General features: G+C 41.7%; 2 protein-coding genes across 5 annotated transcripts; one reads left to right on the top strand and one right to left on the bottom strand.

Annotated features, from left to right (window-relative positions):
- Positions 1-1,753: 1,753 nt before the first annotated feature.
- On the bottom strand, positions 1,754-12,081 carry bmb (brambleberry). Of its 2 annotated transcripts, XM_055944045.1 has the most exons (13): positions 11,864-12,081; positions 11,072-11,315; positions 10,546-10,674; positions 9,937-10,122; positions 9,557-9,779; positions 8,714-8,830; positions 6,116-6,295; positions 5,640-5,846; positions 5,348-5,483; positions 5,060-5,121; positions 4,820-4,947; positions 3,271-3,368; positions 1,754-2,521 (listed from the first exon to the last, which is right to left on the bottom strand). In XM_055944045.1, exons 2-13 carry the CDS (start codon positions 11,306-11,308, stop codon positions 2,392-2,394), a joined length of 1,833 nt encoding a protein of 610 aa, XP_055800020.1. In that variant the 5' UTR covers positions 11,309-11,315; positions 11,864-12,081; the 3' UTR covers positions 1,754-2,391. The 2 variants fall into 2 exon arrangements, 1 of the variants encoding a protein (XP_055800020.1); XR_008761969.1 differs by lacking the exons at positions 1,754-2,521; positions 3,271-3,368 and having other exon boundaries at positions 4,922-4,947; positions 5,585-5,846.
- Positions 12,082-12,169: 88 nt separating this feature from the next.
- On the top strand, positions 12,170-20,896 carry pycr3 (pyrroline-5-carboxylate reductase 3). 3 transcript variants are annotated; one of them, XM_055944048.1, is made up of 7 exons: positions 12,170-12,273; positions 14,618-14,726; positions 15,087-15,166; positions 15,444-15,623; positions 15,943-16,155; positions 19,730-19,822; positions 19,920-20,896. In XM_055944048.1, exons 2-7 carry the CDS (start codon positions 14,648-14,650, stop codon positions 20,130-20,132), a joined length of 858 nt encoding a protein of 285 aa, XP_055800023.1. In that variant the 5' UTR covers positions 12,170-12,273; positions 14,618-14,647; the 3' UTR covers positions 20,133-20,896. The 3 variants fall into 3 exon arrangements, with proteins under 3 accessions (XP_055800023.1, XP_055800021.1, XP_055800022.1); XM_055944046.1 differs by lacking the exon at positions 12,170-12,273 and adding an exon at positions 13,545-14,098; XM_055944047.1 differs by lacking the exon at positions 12,170-12,273 and adding an exon at positions 13,547-14,098 and having other exon boundaries at positions 15,102-15,166.
- Positions 20,897-20,925: the final 29 nt, after the last annotated feature.

Genomic DNA, 20,925 nt, shown 5'->3' with positions numbered 1-20,925 from the left:
TCCTCTGACAGACATGTTTTTTTTGTATATTGTCCCGGTCCACAAATTTCAAACAAAATAAAGCTGGAGCTGGACTACCTTAAGGATCCAGCCTGGATCCAGCCTGAACGCTACATTCACTCTTCTATTTCACTTGGGAAAAAAGAAAAGGTGAACACAGGGATCAGGCTGGTTCCACTAGGTGTTCTCATAGAAACTAACTTAGTTGACAAGCCAGTCTACCTGGCCCAGCAACTCTTTTGATAGATAAAGAGCAACAACTCATATTTAGCCTGGAACTAGATCTGTTTGTGCCATCAGTCCACTCCATGTCATGCCAAATGTTTGGCATATGACACTCAGGGTATAGGAGTGCAAGGAATAGAATGTTCACACAGACTGGTACACAGGCTAACACGCATTCCTTTGCTGGTGTAGAACACCAAACAATGGATTCTAGGGCTGGTCTCCCAGACAGTTCAGGGCTATGCTTAATCTAAAAAGCACTCATAGAATCGTCATTGAAAGTGCTTTTTAGTCCAGGATTAGGATTAACCTGTGTCCAGGAAAGGACCCCCTATTCTCCTGATCATTGAATTGTCCTCTTCGCTTTATTTCCATTTAGACAAAAAAAATGTACTAATTTTACATAGTTGCCATTGTCCCCATTTTATTTCCATACTTCATCTAGATGCCTATAATGGAATAAATGGAAAATACATTCTGGATTCTGACATGCTCACTCAAATATATCTACTCAGGATTGTGTTAGGAGAATTATGTTCATGTTCTTTAACCAATTTAAATTACTCAGTCTGCTATATCAGGATTTGTAAGATACTGATAGAAATAAAAACAGACGCCCAGTCTACAATCGTCAAATGTTTCTTTACGGGAACGTTCTCCCTATCATTTCCTGTACATTGGTCTTTATACCTCACATTGTTTCTGAGAGGGACATTTATGACAATGACAATATAGTTCACAAGTTCTCATACATTGTCTGCCACCTGTTATACAATCTACTACAAGCCCAAGGTCTCTCCCCTCCCTGGGTGGGGACAGAATGTCCTGTAAGGAACACAGTAGTAGAGCTTGGCTGTCTATAGCTCCTCTATTGCACCCTGCTTACATACTAAAAAGGAACAGAAGGTCATTGTCCTAATTCTGACTAAAGCTACACACACACACACATCAGATTTATAGATGTATGATTCTAATAAATTTCATACAATCACAGGGTAGTTTTAGTTCTACGTTAAATGTATACATCATTTAGTCATTATTTATAAAAATCGTATAACAGATTGTTAATTGGACTTGATCTGTAATTTTTAGAAATTTGGTTATTTTAGAGACATTCTACTTCACTGTTGGAGCTAGTAACATAAGCATTTCGCTGCACCTGCGTATCGGTGTGCGCGACCAATTAACTTTGATTTGAAATATGCCCTTCACACAGAAATGTTTACAAACTTTGCATTACTGATATTTTATTATTAATAAAAAAAAATCCCAACAGATATGGCCTTCATACAAAAACATTTAAGATCAGAAAAACACAAATAATATTCCCAACCGTTAGTCAAGTCGGAGTAATTTATGAGTGCAATTTAGTGCTTTATGGGCGAATCTTAACTTCCATTTACGTGAAATTTCACTTAGTCTCTCAATGACATCAATACATGACAAGGAAAATTAAACTTAAGTGAAAGTTATAATTCGCCTCCTTTGTCCTCTACATAACACGGATGCAAATGACAAATCTACACACTTTAAAAATATATATATTTTATTTATAAAATGGTCAGTATTATGTACACACAGGGTCCATAAATCATGATAAAAAGCAAACAATCCTGCCTGCATAAACCCTTGTAGAATTCAGTAACATCAGCTTTATCACATTACTTTCACATTTACAGCCAGGGAGTATCCTACTACAGGATATCACAGGCACGCACTTTCATCCACACAGACATAAAAATTTAAAAAATTACCACACATGACAACTGGTCATTGCTTTAGACACTACAGAGATACCCTGATGATAAGAGAAACCATGGTAACCGCATGATTAAACAAACGTGAAAAGAATAGGAGAATAGCCCAATTACTTCCTGGTCATTCTGGGAGGGTGTTCAGTTGGGTACACTAGCAAAACGTTTTGCAACAAAAATCTGTTCTTACTGGTACGATTTCTCACTTCAAAACGTTCTCCTACTGAACTTGCCCCTGGTGGATGTAGGAAGGGGTGGGGGTAGCAGAGAGGGGGGAAGCAGGGTGTGCATTCAAATGTCTGGCTATTCCCTACATAATGCTCTACTTTTGAGAAGAGCCCTATAGCCCTGGTCAAAAGTAGTGCACTATATTGGGAATAGGGTACCATTTGGAACACAGCCAGGGTGTTGTTCAGAGGCAGTTGTAGGAGGTATAGCCACCCTCATGGACGTGGCAGTACTCCTGTCCCAGCACCGCCCTCTTCTTACATTGATGTCCCATCCTGGTAGTGCCATTACACAGCTGACGACCAGACACAGAGCTGCCAGGGGACAAGAGGAGAGAGAGGGGGAAGGGAGGAAAATAAATCTACACTTTTGAGGGGGATCAGTTTGAGCAAGGCGAGGTGCAGAACTCATCTTGGTCACATAATTAATAGTTATTTCAGATACAAGGTGATTTGTAGATCAGGGATTCTGCACAGCCCAACTGCAATGTAGTCTGAAAACACACCGTCTGTCCTTTTGTCCTGGTCACAATGGTGAGAACTATGGAGTTGATTGACCTACAGAACTAGTCCAACTTGTATCAAATACCTCTGATCAAACCCATCTACTGGCTGTACAAGACTAACGCCACAGTAGTAATCATTTCTTCCTCTATAAACATTGTATGAGGTGTGGCATAAAGTCATTTTATATGTCATTGGTTGTACTAAAATAAATCAGGCAGTGAACGTAATTCTCACAATGCACACAAGTAATCCATGGTCCCGCTAAACACATCACATAGGTGTGGCATAATGTGATCTGATATGACACAATCATCTTTAGTTGTAGCAAGATAAGCCAGGCAGTATAATTGATACAAAAGGTCAACTTCTCACACCTATAAAAACTATGAGCACACGCACCTAACTATACACATACAGTACAGGTATGACATAGGAAAAATGTCACACGGCGTATCATTGTTGGTTTTTACTAAGGCACACACTGTATTAAGGTCAAACATTGCATACAGAGTTGATGCTTGAACCTGCTAAACTTATCAGGTTGTTAGAATGCTAACCTGTTGCTGGCCAGGGATTGGTTGGGGCTGGCGCTCCGTGATTTGCTCACTGCATCCATCATTACTCCCAGGTTCCTTTGGGGCAGACCTAGGACAGCCTGCCAATCAGAACACAAAATGTCAAGAATAGCCTACCAATCTAAAAACAGTATGTCAATGATGACAGAGCCAATAATAATCTATGTGTAGCAGTTGAGGCTCCTCAGAGGACCATCCTCAGTGAATTTCATAAATATACAAAAAAATAGTTATCCTTTTTAGATTATACTAAATATAAATCATATCACCAAATAATTGATTAAAACACTATTTTGAAAAGGTCTACAGTAGCCTCAACAGCCCTCTAGGGTAGCACCATGGTGTAGCCGGAGGACAGCTAGCTTCTGTCCTCCTCTGGGTACATTGACTTCAATACAAAACCTAGGAGGCTCATGGTTCTCACCCCTTCCATAGACTTACACAGTAATTATGACAACTTCCGTAGGACATCCTCCAACCTATCAGAGTTCTTGCACCATGAACTAACATGTTGGCCACCCAATCAAAGGATCCAAAAATGTATCTAGTACTGAAAGCATAAGCTACACCTAGCTAGCACTGCAGAGCATAAAAATGTGATGAGTAGTTGACAAAGAGAGAAAGACAGTAGAACAGTTTAACAAATTAATTTCTACCAAAATGAAGCAGCAAGTGTCTTTTTCACTTACTTAGCTAGTAAATGCAGATAGCTAGTTTATCCTACTGAAACACCCTGCTCAAACAGTATGTTAGCTAGCTGGCTATGACTTTCCAACACTGGAACTCTTCCAAGTCAAGGTAAGCTTTTGGTTTGACTAATTTATTGCCACCGGGGCCCACCGGTGTAACTGCTTACCGACTGTACACTAACGTTACTGCATGATTGTAGTGGGTTTACTAACGCTCTAGTTCTATTAGCCATGCGGAGTATGATGTTACCTCAAATGTATCTCAACCTGTGTGCACCTACATTGTAAACTGTCATTCATAGGCTAGGTTGTAGCAACCTCATGATTGGTATAGGGAAAATGTGAGTATCATGTACTAGCCTAAACCTACCAATATTACATTGAACTGGGTGAAAGAAAGTCAACCAATATGCTGTAATAGAAATAAGGCCATGCTCATGGGGGGATTTTTTTTTTTTTTTTTTTAAATGGCACTGATGTGTAGCTAACCCTAACCACACGTGTATATACCCTAATGCCTAACTATTAGGGTTAGCAGTGTGGTTAAGGTTAGGTTTATAAAAATAAAAAAAATAAAAAATAAAAAAAAATTATGACTGTTGCTGTGCCAGCTACTAACCTGTGCCTCTTATGGGGAAAGTCACCTAAAAGTAACTGAAAGTAATCAATGAGTAATACAAATGTTAGTGATTAGATTTTTGGCCAAGTAACTAGTAACCTAATTACATTTAGTAAGTAATCTACATAAACCTACTGGTTTATAACTAACTAGGTCCATCAGAGTATGACACTAATACCCTCCATCTCCCTTAAGGATTTTCATCTGCAATATTCATGCTCACCGCAGAGAGACTAGGCTGACACTTGAACCTGGGAGTAGAGTGGTTCATTGAGCCCATAACAGGCACAAACCTGGCCTCAGCCATGTAGTGGGCATGGGAAGAAGAAAATGCTGCTATGCAGGGGTCACCTGGAAAAGATTAGAAAAATAAATAACAGAGCCAAGAGTAAAATGTTTTCCATTCATTTTGAAAGGAATTCTGAAGAGAACATGGTCCATTTGTAGTGTGTGTGTTACACACCAGTCATGAAGCTGTCCTGGTCCAGCAGGTCTCCTGGCTCCATGAGACCATCCAGCTCATCTCTGAGTATGGAGGAGAGAGAGAGAGAGAAGTATCAGCTACATTATATCAAACTTAGTCAGTTCACATAATTAGCAGTACCCACCCTTTACTGTCGAGGGCCACTTAGAAAATAAGTACTTTCATTTACGCTTTCCTCTGGAAAATGCACATCTTGTGATGCATGTTTTATTAGCAAATCTGAAGTCAAAAGTAATTCAATTCTGGAGCTACCCTACTGTCACTCACCTCTGGGGGGTGGAGGAGGATGGGCCGCAGGAGTGGGGGTAGTGGTGGCTTTCTGGTTCCAGGGTCTTCTGATTGGGGATCTTCTTTCCTCTCATCTGAGAACACGCCCACAACACCTGCGTCGCCAACCAGTAGCCTGAGGAGAGGGTAATGACGTCACAATAGTCCACATCACCCATAATAGGGTTAATTATTAATATCCCAGTCAGTCATGAGTGACCGGGTGAGAAAACACACCCATTTGTGGTTTCCAGTGAGAGGGGCAGCAACACACACAAAACCCTGCCCGTACCGAGTGACAGTGTGAGCAGCAGCATGCTGAGACTGGGCAGGTCCAGGGCAGGCTGTTGGTTGACCTCAGCCACAGCGTTGAGCGGGACCGTGAAGAGCAGCATGGCTCGGGAGAAGGACGGACAGCGCAGGAACGTCAGTACCACCGCACACAGCAGGAAGTACCCAGCATGCACCACACACGTCCACACCGCAGCCAGGCTTAGACCTGTTGGACAGGAACACAGGGAGGGAAATTTACTGAAAAATGTGTGTAACTGATGCAGGAACTAAGATGAAATGTTCCTTCTCACTGCAAAAGATGATATCTGTTGACCTTAATAAAAATGCATCTGGTGGTCTAAAGTTGTGTGTACCTGGTCTGATTCTAAAAAGGGAGATATATATATATATATATATATATATATATATATATATATATATATATATATATATATATATATATATATATATATATTTATATTACACACACACTACCTGCCCAGCCCAGGTAACCCTGGATAATATGAAGCCTCTCTTCAAGACAACGCTGCATGTTGTCAAGGTAACACAGCATGGTTCCCAGGGTTCCATTCATGCGTTCCAGTTTTCCCATGAGATCCATGTAGTACTGAGCTGTCAGTTTCTGATACTGCAGGAACCCAGACATACTGTGGTCTGAGATTACATTACCATGGAGACAAGGAGAAAAACAAATGATCAGATCCATACAATTAAAAATACCCGAATTTTACTACATCAATGATAAACAATGTCAGATTAGCTATAATATAAACAATTAAACTGTCAAATAGTGTATCATGTCATTTAAACCTGCATAAATAACTTCAACAGCGTTTCTTGGTATTTTGAATGCAGACCCTGAAACCTAAAGTACAATTTGACAGCTCCTGTTGCCACTCGCCAGAATCATTATTTACGCGACTACAGAAAATGGCAATTTAGGTTAAGTGCAGTAAATATTCAGTCACATTCTCCATCTTGACCTCAATGAGAATAGAGAAAGCAGGGGATGTGGAAGCGGCTCTGCTACCATGGTACAACCAAACCAAGAATCCAGGGGTACCGGTGAGCGTTCCACTGCTCAGGGAGATGGCCACAACTAGCCCAGGAACTTGGACACCCTGATTTCACCGCATCGAGCAGGTGACTTGAAAGTTGGCAGAAGCACCATTCAATCAAAATCAGACTAGCAGTGCATGGAGAAAAATCAAGAAGCACAAGACTCCCACACCAAACAGTGGATCACTCATAGAATACTAATATAATCTATGGGATCCAGGGTTGCCAGGCCAAGCTAAAATGTATAGCCCAACAACCACTCAAATCATGCCCAAAAGGCTTAACTTTATCGTTTACAGAAATTGAGTTGCCATATCTATACAATAAACCCTTTTTCCATAACAATATCAAGCAAATGAAGGAATATCATAGTAACGACGTTAAAAGCTAAATTCGGGTTACCTCAAAATAATAATAGCAAACTATGACAAAGGAATTTGAATGTGGCAAGAGAAAATAATTCAGTCTTACTAAACTCGAAAGATTTTTCTATCAATGGATGTTGATTTAACTTATTTGCCATGATTAAGCAATAAGGCACGGTATATGGCCAATGTTAAATGCAATGTGCCTGGATACAGCCGTTAGCCGTGGTACATTGGCCATATATCATTAACCCCCGGGCTGCCTTATTGCTATTATAAAACTGGTTACCAACGTAATTAGAACGGTATGAAGTAATGTTTTGTCATACCCGTGGTATTTGGTCTGATATACCACGGCTTTCTGACAACCAGCATTCAGGGCTCGAACCAGGTTAATAGTTGTAAATAAATCCCCTTTGTGCATAACTATAGATAAATATGAGAGGAGAGTTTGAGTGATGCAAGTTGGATAGAGGATCTCGAAATCTCTGAGCAAGAAACACTTGGATGAACATAAAATAAAATTCATATTAGGCTATTATCTGGCAATTGTGCCGTTATTATGTGCCAGATGTTAAGACTACAATCCGTTATAAAAGTGGCCCATTTGTGAGATTGACTTATCATTTCAATTGACATAGGCTACAGACAAAAAATTATTATTTTTTGACTGCAATTACATTGTCATAGTTTGCTTAGATAAAGACATGGAGCCTATAGCCCGATAGGCCTATGTCTCATTTCATAGTCTACAGTAGCCTAGACAAGATGTAAACTGAACGATTTAGCAGAATGCCTAGTTCAAATGACCAGACTAATTTATTCAACATGAAATACAAGGCGATTTCACAATAAGAAGTGCTTGTGTTCCCCAATAGCCTGCTGGAATAGGCTACTGAGGATGTGGTCATTATTACAGTCACTCAATTCAAAATGAATAATATGTATATGAACGTCAACAACAGCCAGTTTTTATTTTACCTGTAGCCTAATCTGATTTACTGTCAATCTAATACATTCAAAACACCACAAGGCTACAACAATAAACTGAAGTTTTAGGCTATTTATTAAATTGTTTGCCAGCTCCAGATAGGCTACACAAGTGGCACAAATTTATTTGCAATGACTCCAGTGATAGTCATTTCAACATATTTATTGTATCAAATGGCAGCCTACAATGGCATATACATTAATAGACTACTTGATGGCCAACAGAGGCAAACGTATAATTCTCCACATTTAGCCTAATGTCAGTTTCATTGAGGACTTTTTCCCATAAAAGGAACCACGTGAGGGAGTTCCATAACTTCCATTTCAAATTTCCACTCAGGCAGCCCCCGAGACCCAAAAACAGAGCATGCATAAAGCACTTCGCTTGATGTTTTCTTTAAGCAGTCAACATTAGAATGCAGTTTAAAGTATTTAACAAATTAATAAAATTGTCCCAAAGACCTCAAAACTTAGATAATGTATCTTGCGATGCATCTCAAGCTGTCAAACACATGTAATTAAATTAATAAGTAGCATTTGCAAACAAATACAGATCATTCATTGCATTTATCTAGAATCAGTAGATTTATCCCAAATTACAAGTTAGTGTGATGAACATACACATTGCTTTTGCATGGTGTGTGCATACGCATCTTACCTATTTTGCTATAGATGTCCTTTGCGCGCCCACTGACCTCAGCAAGGTCATTCAGAATGGCCTTGTGACCCTCCTGCACCTCTGACCCTTGATCCTTTAGCTGCTCACTAACATTCTCTAGAAGGGAGATAGGGGACATGAAGTGAACATGATCTCACAAGCATTTTTGTAAGGAGTCAGTGAGCGCACAGAGCAAAAACAGACCAAACAGTGTTGAGAAAGAGAGCAACGTCACATAAGAGCATGTGAGAGAGAAAGTGCCTGGAGTGAACAAGAGTGTTATCGTCACAGATAGAACAATGAGACAGATATTTCACTGGATGTATAAATGAAGCACCCGCTTGGCTTTTCCACTCACTACCAAATATGGTAGTGAGTGCTTGCTAGCAGCGGGAGAAGATGGAACGAGCTGGATTTTGGTCGACATTCTGCACATTTTCTCATAGATTAAACATTCTCAATTCAGTTCTGTTTGTTCATAACAGATTGTAGGTTTGCAGAGTGGACTAAGGTTTGTAGACTTTACCCTTTGCAAAAGTTATTTCTTTTAAAATCACCTTGTTTAGGAGGGCAAAGACAAATTTAGTTATTGCACACACGCACTTCAGAGTAGGCATTCCCTAACGGAAATATGCAGATGCATGCTAGAATGCGCTAATAGGATCTCGCTAGCTCGTGCTTGGCTCTGCTCACCTGCCCACTATGACTCATTTGTTTCCACTGGAAACGACAGGCTGTGGTCTATCTTGGTTTAGTTATAAAAGATATTTGGTATTATCATGGATTAAGGCTGTGAAATAGAGAATAAACAGTGTGTGTGTTTGTGCATGCATCTCCTCTTACCCATCCTGTGTGTGATTCCCTGGATGAGCTGGGCCACCAGTTCCTGTCCTGAGGCAATGAGGGCCTTCTCCTGGCCCAGACGCTCCAGGTTAGACGAGAGCGAGGTCTCCAGCTGCTCCTGGCCCTCCCACAGTGCCCCCTGCTGGGCCACCAGGGCACTGTAACCCTCCAGCAGCCTCTCCAGGGAGGCCGAAGTCAGATCCTTCAGCTCCAGCTGACCCTCCTGTTGTATAACACAGCAGAGCCATTCAAGTCCACATATTATGACAGAAAACAGAGAAAGAAAAACACACCTCCACCTTTGAAATAGAAGGGGAAAAAGAGTGAGAGCGAGAAGGGGGGGACAGAACAAGGGAGAGATTGACAAAAAGACAACTTACCTTCAGGTCCTTCATTGCGTCCAGTTGGCTTGTTGCTGTAGAGATCAGCGCGTTGATGGTGAGCTCGGCCCTGCGGCGGAAGTGCTGCTGACGGGTGGCGTAACACACTGAGCGTGCCCGGTTGCTGACTATGTGGTAAGCATTCCACGTGTCTGAGTCCATGTCTGCTGTGCACTGCTTTAGGGACTGGCAGGAGAAGAGGGTGAACATACTGTAGAGACACCGAAATCAGCTTCAGTGCTGTGCATGCAAACTGGGTCGAGCTCAGGTACAAAATGAAACAGAACCAAGTGAAGCGGGAGGCAGTACCTGAAGTTCTCCAATAAACTGTTTTTCCCGTTACAAATAATTTAAAAACTATTTGCTGCAGTATGCCCTAATACAAATGACCCAGACTGGGGAAGAGGACAGAGCCTTCCAATATGAAAATATGGCACTCACTAACAATTCTGCCTTCAACCCATCAAGTCCTCTAACATCAGTGATTAGGACAGAACTGTATTAACATTCTAATATTCAAACAACTTGCCTCCCAAAACATTTGATTTAAAAAAAAAAAAAATTCTAGATATCTCTTAGCTGGAACAAATTATACATCTCAGAGCGTACCATGTCCTCAGTGCAGGGGTACGTCCTACGCCCCTCCACCTCTGCCTGGCAGTTGAACAGGACAACGCCCAGTTTGGCCAGCTGCTCCTCTGATAGGCTAGCGCAGGTAGACTTCAGCTGGGCAACCACCTGGAGGGAGAGGGACAGACTTTCTACTGGCTGATGATAGGGGATGACCAATATGAAATCAGTTTGTTTTAAAGACATGCATTAAACTGATGAGTGGATCTGCCCTGCATCTTCTCCGAGGTGCTGTGATGCCCATGAACATGCCTATAAAGCCATTATGCTTCAGTGTCACTGCCTGGTGAAATAAATAAATAAATAAATAATATTTGTTAGGTGGACATATAGCCCAAGCTCAAGCTTTCTTTGGGAGAGAATAACAGTAGGATAGCATCATCATGCATTACTGCTCAGCCAAGGGTTCATAGACCATATTCATAACGGTTGAAACAGATTCTGTGATCTAAGCGAGAAGACCTGATTAATGTTGTGTACAGAATAATACTGTCCATCACATTACCCGGTAATGACAGCTGTCCAACGGGCTGAGCTCCATATTTTTTGCCTCTGCTAGGAACTTTTCATCGGCTACCGTCATCTCGAACGGTTGGGCATCTCCCTCAGGTAGTCCAGGGACCAGTGAAGGGGCGAGGGCTGGAGCCCCTGGCTGCGTCTGCTTCAACCAGTCAAATAAACCGCTCACTGGACCACACCGGGAGGCCAGCAGCAGTATTAGGCCCATCATCAGCCGAGCCATCTGAGTGCTGGAGAAAGTAGGTTACACAGGGAGGATATGTACACATGAAGTTTGAATGTGTACATTCAAACTTGCAATGTCAGTGACAGACAAGTTGAGCAATGGTGCTTGGGTAAAACACGCTTGGTTGATTGACTTGGTTGACTTGGCCTAACAGCTGAAGACGTGCATTAACTCTCCATTAAAATGCCTGCGAGAAACTAGCGTAGACAACCGGGAATCAAAGCCCACTGCTTTTTATTATGAGGGGCATATGTTATTCAATTCATTATGGACCGACTTCGACTCAAACAAATGTAAATGTCAGATGCAACGCCCTCTCTGAACATGCACTGCACAGGTGACACGCGGTGTGGCCGGACATGCAAAGGGTAAAATATTATTTGGAATCCTTGCATTGGACTAAACAGGCGATACTACCGTGTGCATGTTTTATTTTCCATTTTTAAAAAAGTCAGAAGTTAATGAAAATAAACTATTTGCTTAAAAACAACCATTGAAGCAAAGCAAAATCGTAATAACAGACTACCAAATTCAAAAGTTATGCTAAATTACCTCAAAATGTATTTGTACTTCTGTTCTTTCGTCGGATTTCCGCGGGTACAATCCTTCGTTGATTCTGATGAGCCAAACTCAGCTGATTTGAACGAGAACCCTTTCAATTCTTACATCCACATTCATCTGTTTTAAATGGTACATGAAACAGCCAATCGGATCAGCGTCTTTCTGGATCTCGCGAGATACACACCCAGGAACAGGTTGACTTCTTGTTTGATGATTGGCCAATTGTCCCTTTGAGTTTGGCAGATTCGTAGATCTTTCCATCATATGTGTCCTTTATGGTACATAGGACTGAGGTTGAGATGATCTACATATCAGATAATGTGCAGCAACGTGCTCAGACAGGAAAACTCGTGAGTCAGCTGAGCTCAAAGCCTCTACAAAATCCCTGGATTTGATTGAAGGTAACCACAACTAGGCAACTGTATAATGCATATATATCTCAAATAAAGTGACGTCAATTTGAATCATAGGCTAGCTAGCTACCTAGTTAGTTAAAATGTTGAGCTGTAGTAGCTATCAGCTTGATGTGGTTGTGGATCTAGTTGTAAAAGCACGCGTGTGTGAGCCCGACGATTTGTGTTAGTACTGTCAGAAGTGACTGGGACTCAAAACCACGGCCCCTGTGTCTGTCAGTCCAACACCTAGTTAGCAATTGAATTCAAAGGGGCTTTATTGGCATGGGAAACGTGTTTACGTTGCCAAAGCGAGTGAAATAAACAAACAAAAGTGAGAAGACACAAATCAGCAACAACAACAAAAAACTATTATAGTTTAACAGTAATTATTAACTGGGTGGTTCGAGCCCTGAATTGCGTATTGCCTAAGAACAGCCCTTAGCCATGGTATATTTTTTGGCCATATACCACACACCCTCGTGCCTTATTGCTTAAATATTGCACTCGTAAATGTTTTAGACATTTCAAGAGTCGTATTATCAGCTATGTACATGTTTTTACAATGTGGAAATAGTTGTAGCACGAATAGTAGGGGAAGATAAATATTGGTTTGTGCTTCTCTGGTTGCCCTTTTTCGTGGCCACAAATGTTGCTGCTGTGATTTCACACTGCGGTATCTCGCCTAACAGATATGGGAGTTTATCAATGCTTGAGTTGTTTTCACATTCTTTGTGGGTCTGTGTGATCTGTGGGAAATATGTATCTCTAATGTGGCCATACATTTGTCAGGAGATTAGCTCTTACACCAAGAGGTCTGAATGAGGGATGTCTAAAAATATATACATTTTTTTTGTGTTAACATTGTTCAATTTTTCTTATTATACCAATATCGTAACATATTGACCAATAGGTATTTACAAATCAGTTTTCTTAACGTGTTATTGAAACGTTTAATAAAATAATGGTTTATGGCCTATATGAGGGCTTTTATTATGAAGGCCAAAACCGGAAGTTAATTTGTTATTGTTCCGGCAGTAAAGTGTTTCCACTAGTTACCACAGCCACAAAGTCAACAGCCTATATCTTTAATATTAATTTAAACAAAAAAATTATTTTTGGTCTTAATTTAAGGTTAGGATTAGGCATAAGGTTAATAGTGTGTTTAAGATTAGGGTTAGGTTTAAAATCAGATTTTAAGAAGATACATTTTCGAAATAGGCGGGGTTTATGACTTTGTGGCTTTGGTAACTAGTGAGGACACCAGCAAAGCATAGGTGGAATGTGTAAAATCCGATCGAGATCCATTCGGAATATTCGGACAGATCAATATTATAATTTGATCACTACATATCACAGCCTAAAAAACTCAGAGTAAAAAATGGCTGCCATGAAAAAATACTTCTGGGACTCGGAGGAGACTGAATACATGTTAAAAGTTTTAAGGGAGCTGGACATAGCGAAGCACTTGGACGGTCGAAAGGTTCGAAACCTGAAGTTGTTCAAGGTAGCAGAGAAGAGAATGAAACAGGCCGGGTATCACAGATCAATTGACCAGATACGGCACCGATGGAAAGTTCTCAAGACATCGTATTATAGCTGGAATAACAACCAGCAAACAGTGAAACTTACCCGTTTCCCACAATATGCAACCACGATGCAATCAATCATGGATGAATCTGAAACATGGAGCCGCTCGCATGGCACCAACAGCGGCCCTGTTCGTATTCGGAATAGGCATAAGTTTATAGTGCATGACGAAGAGACAGAAGATTCCGAAGAAGAAGCAACTGCTGCTCAATCGTTGCATGATCATTCTACTGTGGATGTCATTGTAGGCAATGGACTAATTTGATTTCTTACCATTTCCCAGATGTCAAGCCCATGATTATTTTGTCTGTGCCCTGGCACTGTATCCCCTATACAGTGCACTACTTTTGACCCGAACCCTAAGGGAAAGGGGGATACCTAGTCAGCTGCACAACTGAATGCATTTAACCCGAAATGTGTCTTCCGCATTTAACCCAACCCCTCTGAATCAGAGAGGTGCGGGAGCAGCCTTAATCGACGTCATCAGCACCCGGGGAGCATTTGTTGTGGGGGTTAACTGCCTTGCTCAAGGGCAGAATGGCAGATTTTTCCACTTTGCCGGCTCAGGCATTCAAACAAGCAACCTTACTGTCCCAACACTTTAACCACTAGGCTACCTGCCGCCCCACTATGAGCCCATATCTAAAGTAGTACACTTTATAGTGTGCCATTTGAGACGCAAGCGACCATGTCATTATAATCATTGATGCCCCTATTATGGTTCATTGGTATGACTAGGGATTTATCTTTGCCCTCCATGCAGATCAAGACAGACCCAGAGACACCTCCTGAGATGGACTCTAACCTGAGAATCGGCTTCATCGGTGCAGGCAACATGGCCTACGGGATAGCCAAGGGAGTCCTGCAGTCTGGTATGTCAACAGGGAGAATATAGTGTGTGTGTCTTCATCTGGGTAACATGGCCTATGGGATAGCCAAGGTAATCTAGTGTGTGTGTCAGGGTTGGGGTATATTAGAATTGAAGTCGGTCAATTCAGGAAGTGATTTGAATATAAAATTCCAATCTGTAAAAACTTCTTACATAAATAGCTTCTCCTTTTCAGTTAATTGAGAAGTCATTGAAAGTAGATGCCCTTTTTTCAAATATTGAATTGGAATTTCAGTTTACTTCCTGAATTAACTGCCTTCAATTAGAATTGACTGCCTTCAATTCGAATTGACCCCAACCCTGGTGTGTGTGTGACTCTTTACTTGCCCCCAAAAACTTGCAGGATGTTTAATTGCAGGAGATGTCCCTCCCACCAATGTTAAAGTGAGCGCACCCTCCGCAAGGAACTTTGGTCGCTTTCAGGTACACATATCTCCTCTTTTTTTCCACACACACACACTTCTTTTCTCTCCACCCCCGTCAGCTGATGTCAATCACTGTATTTGCATTGATGAATCTATTGCTCTACGTGTGTGTGTGTGTGTGTGTGTGTGTGTGTGTGTGTGTGTGTGTGTGTGTGTGTGTGTGTGTGTGTGTGTGTGTGTGTGTGTGTGTGTGTGTGTGTGTGTGTGTGTGTGTGTGTGTGTGTTATGCACAGTGCGCAGAGTTACCATTCACCTCTGTTTTCATTTTATTTCAGGAGTTGGGGGTGGCTGTCACCCACTCCAATGCAGAGCTGGTCAGTAGCTGTGACTTGGTGTTCGTGGCGGTCAAACCACACCTCGTCACAACCATTCTCAGTGAGATTACAGACCACGTCACCCCGAAACACATCATCGTCTCCGTGGCAGCAGGTGTAACCTTGGCAACGCTTCAGGGGGTGAGTCCATATGAGAGAGTTTTTAAACTATTGCTTAGTAACCTGAGTAACATGAGTTGCTTGATTGGTTGATCAGATATCTGATAGACATTCCTGGCGATTTTCTTTGCAGACAAGAAAAAGACAAGAACATTTTTAGCAATAAAGCAAAATACCATAATTGTATACATTTGTCTTTTGGTCTCTGTCACATGCGCTCTTTCTTCTCTTCTTCTTCCTCCTCCATCCATCCGAACACCGCTGTCCCTCTCGCCCTCCTTCTCTCATCTCCCTCCCCTCTCGCCCTCCTTCTTTCATCTCCCTCCCCCCTCTCCTCCAGCTCCTGCCATTTGACACGGTGGTTTTGAGACTGATGCCCAACCTTCCCTGTCTGGTCCAGCAAGGGGCACTATTGTTCTCGCGGGGGACGCGGGCGCGGCAGGAGGATGGGGATCTGCTCCGCTCGCTGCTTCAACACTGTGGCCTGGTGGAGGAGGGGCCCGAGGCCTGGATAGACATCCACACTGGGCTCAGTGGCAGCGGGGTGGCCTTTGTGAGTGGGAGGAGGGATGGCCTAACCAAGGATATTCAACTCTTACCCTACGAGTTCCAGAGCCTGCTGGTTTTCTGTTCTACCTGATAATTAATTGCACACACTTGGTGTCCTAGGTAGAGGTCGACCGATTAATCGGAATGGCCGATTTAATTAGTGCCGATTTCAAGTTTTCATAACAATCGGAAATCGGTAAATTTAGACTCCGATTTAAAAAAAATACAATATATATCTATATATTTTACACCTTTATTTAACTAGGCAAGTCAGTTAAGAACACATTCTTATTTTCAATGACGGTCTAGGAACGGTGGGTTAACTGCCTTGTTCAGTGGCAGAACGACAGATTTTTACCTTGTCAGCTCAGGGATTCAATCTTGCAACCTTACGGTTAACTAGTCCAACGCTCTAACCACCTGCCTCACGAGGAGCCTGCCTGTTACGCGAATGCAGTAAGAAGCCAAGGTAAGTTGCTAGCTAGCATTAAATTTATCTTATAAAAACAATCAATCAATCAATCATAATCACTAGTTATAACTACACATGGTTGATGATATTACTAGTTTATCTAGCGTGTCCCGCGTTGCATATAATCGATGCGGTGCGCATCCGCGAAAAAGTACTGTTGTTGCTCCGTGTACCTAACCATAAACATCAATGCCTTTCTTAAAATCAATACACAGAAGTATATATTTTTAAACCTGCCTATTTAGCTAAAAGAAATCCAGGTTAGCAGGAAATATTAACCAGGTGAAATTGTGTCACTTCTCTTGCGTTTATTGCACGCAGAGTTAGGGTATATGCAACAGTTTGGGCCGCCTGGCTCATTGCGAACTAATTTGCCAAAAACGGAATTATGACATAACATTGAAGGTTGTGCAATTTAACAGCAATATTTAGACTTAGGGATGCCATCCGTTAGATAAAATACGGAACGGTTCCGTATTTCACTGAAAGAATAAACGTTTTGTTTTCGAAATGATAGTTTCCGGATTCAACCATATTAATGACCTAAGGCTCATATTTCTGTGTGTTATGTTATAATTAAGTCTATGATTTGATAGAGCAGACTGACTGAGCGATGGTATGTACCAGCAGGCTCGTAAGCATTCATTCAAACAGCACTTTCGTGCGTTTTGCCAGCAGCTCTTCGCAATGCTTTATGACTTCAAGCCTATCAACTCCCGAGATTAGGCTGGTGTAACCGATGTGAAATGGCTAGCTAGTTAGCGGGGTCAGCGCTAATAGCGTTTCAAACGTCACTCGCTCTGAGACTTGGAGTAGTTGTTCCTCTTGCTCTGCATGGGTAACGCTGCTTCGAGGGTGGCTGTTGTCGATGTGTTCCTGGTTCGAGCCCAGGTAGGACCGAGGAGAGGGACGGAAGCTATACTGTTACACTGGCAATACTAAAGTGCCTATAAGAACATCCAATAGTCAAAGGTATATGAAATACAAATCGTATAGAGAGAAATAGTCCTATAATTCCTATAATAACTACAACATAAAACTTCTTACCTGGGAATATTGAAGACTCATGTTAAAAGGAACCACCAGCTTTCTTATGTTCTGAGCAAGGAACTTAAACATTCGCTTTCTTACATGGCACATATTGCACTTTTACTTTCTTCTCCAACACTTTGTTTTTGCATTATTTAAACCAAATTGAACATGTTTCATGATTTATTTGAGGCTAAATTGATTTTATTGATGTATTATATTAAGTTAAAATAAGTGTTCATTCAGTATTGTTGTAATGGTCATTATTACAATTACATTTTAAAAATTGTCTGATTAATCGGTATCTGCCTTTTTGGTCCTCCAATAATCGGTATCGGTATCTGCGTTGAAAAATCATAATCGGTCGACCTCTAGTCCTAGGTCTAAGTCAGTCCCTGACTGGAGGGCAACAATTGAAAAAGTGCAGTGGAACTGGCTTCAAGGTCCAGAGTTGAGTTTGAAGAGCCTAATCTATTGAATTTTCACTCATTGTAAGTCGCTATGGATAAGAGTGTCTACTGAAATGTAAATGTGAAATGGATCAAGGAGGAAAGAGAAGGATGGAGGGAAGGTAGGGATTTAAAAAAATATATATATATTTTACTTTATTTAACCAGGTAGGCTAGTTGAGAACATGTTCTTATTTACAACTGTGACCTGGCCAAGATAAAGCAAAGCAGTTCGACACATACAACAACAGAGTTACACATGGAATAAACAAACATACAGTAGAACAAGTCTATATACAGTGTGTGCAAATGAGGTAAGATAAGGGAGGTAAGGCAATAAATAGGCCATGGTGGCGAAGTAATTACAATATACCAATTAAACACTGGAGTGATAGATGTGCGGAAGATGAATGTGCAAGTAGAGATACTGGGGTGCAAAGGAACAAGATAAATAAATAAATACAGTATGAGGATGAGGTAGTTGACTGGACTATTTACAGATGGGTTATGTACAGGTGCAGTGATCTGTGAGCTGCTCTGCCAGCTGGTGCTTAAAGTTATTGAGGGAGATATGAGTCTCCAGCTTCAGTGATTTTTGCAGTTCATTCCAATCATTGGCAGCAGAGAACTGGAAGCAAAGGCGCCCAAAGGAGGAATTGGCTTTGGGGGTGACCAGTGAGATATACCTGCTGGAGCGCGTGCTACAGGTGGGTGCTGCTATGGTGACCAGTGAGCTAAGATGAGGCTGGGCTTTACCTAGGAAAGACTTGTAGATGACATGGAGCCACTGGGTTTGGCGACGAGTATGAAGCAAGGGCCAGCCAACGAGAGCGTACAGGTCGCCGTGGTGGGTAATATATTGGGCTTTTGTGACAAAATGGATGGCACTGTGATAGACTGCATCCAATTTGTTGAGTGTTGGAGGCTATTTTGTAAATGACATTGCCGAAGTCGAGGATCGGTAGGATGGTCAGTTTTACGATGGTATGTTTGGCAGCATGAGTGAAGGATGCTTTGTTGCGAAATAGGAAGCCAATTCTAAATTTAATTTTGGGTTGGAGATGCTTAATGTGAGTCTGGAAGGAGAATTTCCAGTCTAGCCAGACACCTAGGTATTTGTAGTTGTCCACATATTCTAAGTCAGAACTGTCCAGAGTAGTGATGCTGGATGGGCGGGCAGGTGCAGGCAGCGATCGGTTGAAGAGCATGCATTTAGTTTTACTTGCGTTTAAGAGCAGTTGGAGGCCATGGAAGGAGAGTTGTATGGCATTGAAGCTCATCTGGAGGTTAGTTAACACAGTGTCCAAAGAAGGGCCAGATGTATACAGAATGGTGTCGTCTGCGTAGAGGTGGATCAGAGAATCACCAGCAGCAAGAGCGACATCATTGATGTATACAGAGAAGAGAGTCGGCCCGAGAATTGAACCCTGTGGCACCCCCATAGAGACTGCCAGAGGTCCGGAAAACAGGCCCTCCGATTTGACACACTGAACTCTATCAGAGAAGTAGTTGGATAGAGGGATGGAGGTGAAGAAAGGAGAGATGGAGGGAGAGGGATGGGATGGAGAAGACAAAACTGGAAGGGGTAACGTTGTTCTGGTTATAACAGAGAGTCCTTGGCCCTGCAGGTGTATCTGTTTGCAGAGGCGCTTGCTGAGGGAGCGGTGAAAATGGGCATGCCCAGTGCTCTGGCCCATAGCATCGCTGCTCAGACTGTATTGGTGAGTTTTTGGTTTCATAAAACAGCCCTCATTTGTATTATATTAGCACAGGTACTTCTGTATCTCTGTTCATGTGTAATGTTCTTCTCTGTTCTAGGGGGCAGGCCAGTTGTTGAGGGACTCAGGGAAGCATCCAGCCCAACTGCGTTCGGAGGTGTGTACACCAGGAGGCACTACGATCTTCGGGCTTCATGCCATGGAGCAGGGGGGTGTGAGGGCCGCCACCATGACCGCTGTGGAGACTGCAACTGAGAGGGCCAGGGAGCTGGGCAGGAAGTCGGCGCCTACGGCCACAGAAAATAGGAAGTGAAGTCGTTTTGGCCCATAGTAACTGATTCATGTAGAATTTTTGGTTGCTCTCTGCCCAACGCCCACAGAAACCACTTCAGTCTTTAACTTTGTTACGGTTGGAGCCTAATCTAACTACAAATCTGACTGGAGGAGTTGTTCAAGGACACATAGTGATTGTGAAGAATACAGCAAGATGCGTCAAATCAGCGCTAATCCAGTTATCTTCATAATTTATCAATGTTCATTTGAAATATTAAAGTGAATTCATTGGTATTTTCAGTTTTTGTTATTAAAAGAATGTTGTACCTATCTGGTCCAAACGGATGGCTATGAACAGGTGCTGTACATTCACACTTTGTTAATTCAGATGGTCCTTATAGAGCCTGCACATAGTATGATATTGGAAATTACTTACAATGTATTTGAGTGGTACTGTACATTAATGTACTAAAAGTACATTTCCATTCTTCTAAAGTGTGGCCTATCAAGTTACAGATGTTACATACAATTCACCTTCCTTAGGTTTTATGCATTTGTTATTTATTTACTTTGAAAACTATCCCAACATTTTTTTATTCCAGACAAATAAGCAAAGAAATCAATGTGACATGATTTTGAGCGGTCCCAGTCTCTGAAATCAAGTGACCCCTCCTGGCGGAAGAAATTACGTTTTATTAAACAGTTCCTTATTCTGTCATGTGCAAGCGCAGTGCGTGTTGAATGGGAGTATACCAATCCTGGGAAAACTGATTGAACAAATTAATAAAAGCTAAATTGACTACACACTGTTCCAGACTTTAATAATATTATAA

This window comes from Salvelinus fontinalis, chromosome 14 (genome assembly GCF_029448725.1).
Source record: "Salvelinus fontinalis isolate EN_2023a chromosome 14, ASM2944872v1, whole genome shotgun sequence".
Taxonomy (NCBI): Eukaryota; Metazoa; Chordata; class Actinopteri; order Salmoniformes; family Salmonidae; genus Salvelinus; species Salvelinus fontinalis.
This window is presented reverse-complemented; position numbering and strand designations above follow the sequence as displayed.